This window comes from Vidua chalybeata, chromosome 19 (assembly GCF_026979565.1).
Source record: "Vidua chalybeata isolate OUT-0048 chromosome 19, bVidCha1 merged haplotype, whole genome shotgun sequence".
In the NCBI taxonomy this organism is placed as follows: Eukaryota; Metazoa; Chordata; class Aves; order Passeriformes; family Viduidae; genus Vidua; species Vidua chalybeata.
Genome location: NC_071548.1, coordinates 10,458,808 through 10,465,609, shown reverse-complemented (window position 1 = coordinate 10,465,609; position 6,802 = coordinate 10,458,808). Strand labels below are relative to the sequence as shown.

General features: G+C 42.8%; 1 protein-coding gene across 4 annotated transcripts; it reads right to left on the bottom strand.

The window, feature by feature from the left end:
- Positions 1-1,230: 1,230 nt before the first annotated feature.
- COPRS (coordinator of PRMT5 and differentiation stimulator) lies at positions 1,231-5,864 on the bottom strand. Of its 4 annotated transcripts, none has more exons than XM_053960764.1 (4): positions 5,554-5,864; positions 4,504-4,591; positions 3,860-4,111; positions 1,231-1,918 (listed from the first exon to the last, which is right to left on the bottom strand). In XM_053960764.1, the coding sequence occupies exons 1-4, from the start codon at positions 5,563-5,565 to the stop codon at positions 1,749-1,751; spliced, it is 522 nt and encodes a 173-aa protein (XP_053816739.1). In that variant the 5' UTR covers positions 5,566-5,864; the 3' UTR covers positions 1,231-1,748. The 4 variants fall into 4 exon arrangements, with proteins under 4 accessions (XP_053816739.1, XP_053816738.1, XP_053816740.1 ...); XM_053960763.1 differs by lacking the exon at positions 5,554-5,864 and adding an exon at positions 5,208-5,523; XM_053960765.1 differs by lacking the exon at positions 5,554-5,864 and adding an exon at positions 4,778-5,049.
- Between the last annotated feature and the right edge of the window lie 938 nt (positions 5,865-6,802).

The following is a 6,802-nucleotide window of genomic DNA, read 5'->3' as shown; positions in this document are numbered from 1 at the left end:
GCAGAACTCTGATCTAAATTGCTATCAGCGTTAGAAATCCAGCCCGGAGAGCTCCCACTGCTGAGCGCACACCGAGCGGGGCAGACAATTTTTTGCTGCCCTCTGCAGGGAAGCATTGGGCTTGTCATCCACAGCCAGGCCTGCACAGAATAAACAGGCTCACAAAAGGACCAGGGAGTTTTCAGAAGAATTTTTACAATTTACTGGTGTAAAGTTACTTCAACAGTAATCTGCACTCAATTTATCGTTATGAATACTGCACTTATAATTGCAAATCAACTTTTTCACTTGAGATGATGAGACAGTTATTGGCATAACTGAGGAAGTTTTGATGGAAATATTAATCCCTAGATCACTCCATCATTTGGGAATAAAAGACCAGGCCCTCTTTTTTACAACCTCAACATTATGCTTCCACTCCGCTTTGACTGCTAGGTACCAAAACATAACCAGGAATTGAAAGGTACCCAAAGAAAAGCTCTTGTCTCACAAGCTCTTGTTCTCCTGTACTCTCTAGGAAAATATTAAGGAAATATCATTGTGTCATTCACTTCTTCCTTCTAAACTAGTGCATTAATTATTTTGGTCTCATACACTGGATGATTTAAAAAACAAAAAACAAAACAAAACAAAAAAAAAATTGTACAGTGCTTCAGTTCAGTGAGTGTCTAAACACAAAGCCATGACAATGTTTTTGAGATTAAAGTGCTTAATGAAACATGAGCACATCAAAAGTTATTGTTACTCAGGTGACCAGTCACCCAATCCACTTATATACTTCATTTGAGAACACTTCCTTTAACTCCAGAGCAAAGGTGACAAGGATATGGCTCTAGTTTCACCTATTTTCTTGGGGACTCTGTGGAGGTATTTTGTGTTCCCATCTCCTCATTTGCCATAACACAAACAGCAGAACAGCATCAGGAACCTTAACTCACTACTGTCTGCAGGACACTGAATTGATACACTGCAATATATATATATATATATATAAGCAGAAATATTTTCTTTGTCATTGCACATCTGATGTTGCATGAGAATGTAATAAAGACAACTGTGGGACTCTAGGGGAATATGCCCATACACAAGAAGTTCTGATGTGGAGAAATCTTTGTTGGGAGGCAGCCTTAAGCCCCCCAGTATATTAACACGTGTATTTGCAAAATGTGTATCATGTATTTGTAATTCCTTTCTGCTGAAATACATAAAAATAAACACAAAACAACTTGCTCTGTATTTGCCACAGGTGATTTTATTAAACACCAATATAAGAATCAAAAATGGACTTTAGAACCATACGGAAATACAACAGACAAGCTTGAAGGAGGGAGAGTTTTTAAAGCTATCTAAACCAATCTGACAGCATCAAATGAAAAGAAAACTAAAAGTTGCACAAAACACAGGGATCAGCATGTCAAAGCTGACAGAAGCCTGGCAAACAAGCTGAAGTTTAGAAATTAAATACTTCTCCTCAAGCAATTAATTAGCAACATAGGTCTATATAATACAAACAAAACCTCCAGAAATGCACGGACTCCTTACACTCAGCACCTGCACTCTTGTCTCCAGGGCAAGGGTGGGCAGTTTATGAACAGCTCAGAAACAGCCTAAGCAAAACTCTGGAGATGGTGTCGCATTTCTGGCCTCAGGCCCAGCTCTGCAAAAAAGCCAAGGGATTTGGCACAGCTCAGTCGCTGAAGAACATAATCCAACACAGAAGCCAAACTTATTTCTGACCAGACTCAGCCTCATTCATCAGCATCATCAAACTGGCCCTTCTCAAATGTTCTAACTCGTGGTGGAAACACAAAGCAAGGGGTGTGGTGACAGCCTGGGTTGTAAAACCAATCCTCCTTCCATACGTATGAGCCGAAAAGATTATTTTCCTCAAAGCTTCCACAGGAGAGATCGTCAGCATCTAAAGAAGATAAAATAAAAAGTTTAAACCATGAGACATACTCAGGAAAGTAGTGGAAAAGTGTAGCAGGTTATTGTGGAGGTCTATGGCATCTTCCAAGTCACTATTTTACTTTGATCTGACAGCACTCATGAATTAGACCTTAAAAAAAGGCAAACAGAAAACTGAATTTGGCAATGTCTTCATTTTAAGGAAGGTTCATGCCACACAAACAAAACAGTTTTCCAGAAAGCTCACTGATATATACTTAGAATGTCTGGCACCTTCTCTTACAAGGCATACAGTTCTTTCACATCTTCCCTGGGAATAAAAGGCTCATGAAACTATCAATTTTATTTGCCTTCCCCCTTCCTGCTGTTTTCACAACACCGTCCCAATGAGGAGTCCTCCAAACCCTCTAAGAACTGGGTCACTGGACAGAATGGGAAGGTGGGGTCCTGTAAAAGCTGTCTTGGAACAACATTTCCACTGGGCTAGAATTAAGCCTAATGGGCCTGTATTTAGGCAATCTAGCACAAAAATAGGGCAAAGTGTTTTAACAGAAGCATAAAGATTTCTAGCCAGCAGACGCTGAGCAAAGAAAAAGCCCAGAGCATGGAGGAGCAGAGGACCCAACACAATATCCCACATGTCAGCCATCACAGCAAGAGCTTAAGACACTTAAAAAGCCATGAAGTGACCAACCAAGCACATTTTTGTATTTGTAGCAGTTAACAATTCAGATGCTTGTATTTAGTATCCTTCAGAACGACCTGAATCCAATAAACACAGCTGCCTTAGTTTGTGAGGATTTAAAGAGCTACAGGTGGGATGAGCAAGTTAAATAAAAGGGAAAAAGAGGAACAGTTCCAGGACAAAATTTAAAACATTCCATAAATTTAAGCATATAAGAGATTAAAATGAAAGCTTAGAATGGAAGAGAGGGAAAACCTCCAAAAAGGGAGCAATCTTTTTCTCAGATTACCCACTGTGACAAACCAATACTGTATTTCCATTTTAAAATCAGAATGGTTTTTTAGAAAGGCTGAAAATCTTTCTCACTTTCTTCCATTTCTAAACAATGGAATTTAAATACAAAAGTTTATTTTAATTATGAGATTAAAATGAACGTAAAAAGCAAAGAAAATTATATTAATTACAAAAAGATACACATTAATGAGAAGAAAATGGAAATGGTGCTATTCTGCATCAACAAAGACACAGCAGGTTATCAGTCACTGCTGGCTAAACTCCATCCACCCATTCTGTGCTAAGAACCAGCCTGGCCAATGGAAGGTTGAGACTCTTTAACATGTGAGTCAACAAGTTACAAACTGGAAGAATAATTCAACTCTAAAGGTGTAAGTGACACTCCTCCTATTCGTTGCCACTTTTGTCCATGGGACTGATCATGTGCATTTAGGAGGATCAAGCTTCAACAAAACCAGAGTCAAACAAACAAACAAAAAAAAAACAAAATCCCACTCAGAAAGCTACAGTAAACGCAACAAACCATAATCAGAGACTAAGCACTGTTCCAAACAACTCCGTGCTCTAGAGAGACGTTATAATGAAGTCTTGAATTTTCTTGAAGAATTTTTACACAAAAAAAGTTAGTTCCTGCACACCGTGCACCCTTCTCTTCTGCTTCAGAATAACAAAGATACACCACTGAAAACTTGCTTCACCAGAAAAACTCAACACAAACATGGAATTCACCTCCTTACCATGCCACTCCCTAGGAATTCAATTGCTCAAGCAAGAGTTTCATGTGAACTCCACAACACCACCTTTAAATCCTGTATTTGACAACAAAATTGTTCATTACACATCCAGGAGGTCAACATAACAAAAAATTGCTTCCCAAAATAGAACATGGAGTTACTTAAACACATTCTCCTGCAAAGCACCTACCTCCAACTATCCAAAACTCAAATGAAGCACAAGTAAATGTGTACTCACCATAAGGACCACATGTAGACTCCTCCAATTCTTTATCCCAGTCCTCCACCTCATGCTCAGATGCATCTTGCTGCCCTGAAGACTCAGGTACATTGGAAACTTCACTATCCCACATATCCAGATCAGCATATATATTGTACCAGCCCTCATCAATAGAGCCACTGACATCACCTTCATTGGGGGAGGTTGAAGCAGATTCACTTTCTTCAGACTTGCCATCAGGAACATTTGGAATATTCTGCAGGAAACATTCTAAAACCAGTAGAAAGCACCAACAGATACACTCAGAAATTAAACAAGAACAATTAAGCTTTCAGAGAGGTACAAAAATGCACTTTGTGACTACTACTCTTATTGTAATACATGCAGTTTCCTCGATATGTAGTATCACTACAGAGCTGCTTCACATGTGTGTTTCATCACATTCACCTGTAGGTATTAAAAATAAAAAAGTTCTTGTTTAAAAAAAAAAGTCATATTGATTAATTACTCATGTACCTAGGCATACACAAAATAGCTACATGGAAATAATTTAGTGTAGTAAGTAAAGAGGCATTTCCCATGCATCACCAAAAGGTTTTTGAGTAGATTTCTCAAGTAGTGCACAAGTTTCAATATTCACGACCTCCTTTGTTTTGTCCTACCTTTTCTGGGCTTCCAGATCATAGTTTCTGTCTTATTAGGAAGCTGTTTCCCCTCAGAGTTTGCAGCCTCAGAGGCGGCAGCCATCACCTATGAAACATTTTTAAAGAATGCAGTAGCAGCTCTGATTGCTCACGAAACTGCTACCCCATATGCTCCCGAGCGTCTCCATTTTTTCCCTTGATGAATCACAGGTTTAACAACAAACAAACAGGCTTTCACTTCAGAAGGCAAATCCGCAGAGCTACAGCTAATTCTGCTGCTGCCATCGCTCACCCTTAACAGCAGCCAACAGAACAGCCCGTCTCCTCACGCACAACCCCGACCCAAATCGTGCCCCTTTGGGAACGGCAGCACAGGGTGAAGCACCAGAGGTAATTAAGACGCAAGGAGTGAAGAAAGCGCTAACACTGAGCCAACCGCTCTGTGGGAGCCCAAGCCGAGCGGGACCCTCCAACAGCCCTGAGGGCCTGGGCCCAGATGGGTGGAGAGCAGGAGGAAACCCTCAGCTGCTGTGAGGGGCGCGGAGGGAAGGGGACAGGGAGCTCTCCTCACGCTTCCAGTGCAACAGGGAGGAGCCGGCGGAGGGTGCGGGAAGCCGGGGGCCGCCGCCGCTGGCCAAGGGCAGGGCGCGGACTCCGGGCGAGCCCTCACGGCGGCCCCGCCGCCTCCGCCGCCCGCCTCGTACTCCCCGGGACCCCCGAACCTTCGGAGCTGGGCCCGTGGCCCGGCCTGAGAGCACCATCGACCGCCAGGCCCCGGCCGGCCCTCGCCGCCCCTGGGCAGCAGCAGCCGGGCCCGCGGCTGTGCCCGAGGGACACGGTGCGGCACCGGGATGAGGCTGGCAGGGACGGTGCCACTCCTCTCGCTCCGGCCTCGGTGCCTGCAACGCCGCCACCGCCCAGAGCGCCTTGGCTGCGGAGCCCACTGCGCACAGCTTCGGAATCACAGACGCAATTCAGATGGAAAGTCCTCCGACATCGAGTGCAACCATTACCCAACACCACCACGTAATCGAGACAAACACAGGCATAAGAGCTCTGAGAAAGCACCTTTTCACTCATGAAGTTGTAAATAAAGTATCAGTATCTCTCATGGCTGGGTGGAGTTTTCCCCTTGCCGAAAAATAACAATTTCCTTCCGGCCTCGTGGTAGCAGCATGCTCAGAACATGAAGAGGCAGGAAGCACCTTGGCTGAACAGCTGTGGCAGATTTCGAGCGCGTGTGCTTGCAGGGAATGTGTATCCTTGGGGAGAATGGCAAAGTTCTGCGAGGAACCAGAATAGCCGGCAGAAAAGGGCCCACTTTCTGAAATGATGGAGTTACCAGCTTTGTTGGACTTTAAAACTCCAAACTTTGTACTTAAAAACTTTTAGTTGAGCAACTGATGAAGCAAGAAGTGGTTCAGGAGAGGGACTAACAGCATAAGGGGCAGGGAGGGTATAAGAGATTCTCAGTAAGGAAATCTCAATGTCAGACCATGAGGTGGCAGAGAACTAGAGGGGATATAGGAGATGGCCTGGCTAAAAGCCTGGGAAACACAAAAGAAGGATGTACTTCAGATATGTTCACAGAAGGAGGAATTTTACCAGGCTGCTGCTCCAAACTTTATTCCCAGCTAGTTAAGTTACTGAGATTCATTGCTTCAGAGGAGCTGCAATTTCTACTTGAGTGCAAAATCAAGAAATATTTCCCTGTCTTGTCATTATGTCACCCTTCAGTCACTGGGAAATTGCACAAAGGAACACTTGCTTCATATTCTTGTACTTTCCCTACATTTCTCTGTTGATCAAACATAACATTTATGTTGATTTTTCAGGTTTGTGGCTCTAAACAGCCAAGGACAGCACTCTTTCAAAAAACATTACACATTTTTTAGGCATGGTGGACAGAAACTTGAAGTGTAGATCAGAGCTTTCCCCTCTCACCTCAAGGACATTGCTAACAGGTCTCAGCTCCCCTCTACCCTTTATCACTCTCAGAATGCAAACACCAATGCAAGGTAGCTGCAGAGGCTGTTTCTCTTTTTGTCATGAGGATTACAGATTATTTCAAGGCTAAGAAGCAATAAATACTGTAATTTTACTGATTTCTGATTACCTAATGAAAATTGTTCCACTTTTTATGATTCAACTTCATAAGATAAAAAGATGACCCACAGGTGTAGTTTTCCACGGGGTTTGGTTTGGGTTTTTTGCATTTGGGTGCTGTAATATTAGCTTTCCAAAGTGTAAAAACTGATGCACTACAACTATCTGAATGTTTAAGCAGGATCAAAAGTTTGCTCTTAGAAGTCTTGAT

What these genes read in the sequence shown, in the direction of transcription:
- COPRS (XM_053960763.1), bottom strand. Translation starts at nt 5,246, where the DNA reads ATGGTGCTCTCAGGCCGGGCCACGGGCCCAGCTCCGAAG. An exon ending in GATCTGGAAGCCCAGAAAAG is followed by an intron (nt 4,112 to 4,503) that starts GTAGGACAAAAC and finishes TACTGGTTTTAG; the next exon opens with AATGTTTCCTGCAGAATATT. An exon ending in GTCTACATGTGGTCCTTATG is followed by an intron (nt 1,919 to 3,859) that starts GTGAGTACACAT and finishes TATCTTCTTTAG; the next exon opens with ATGCTGACGATCTCTCCTGT.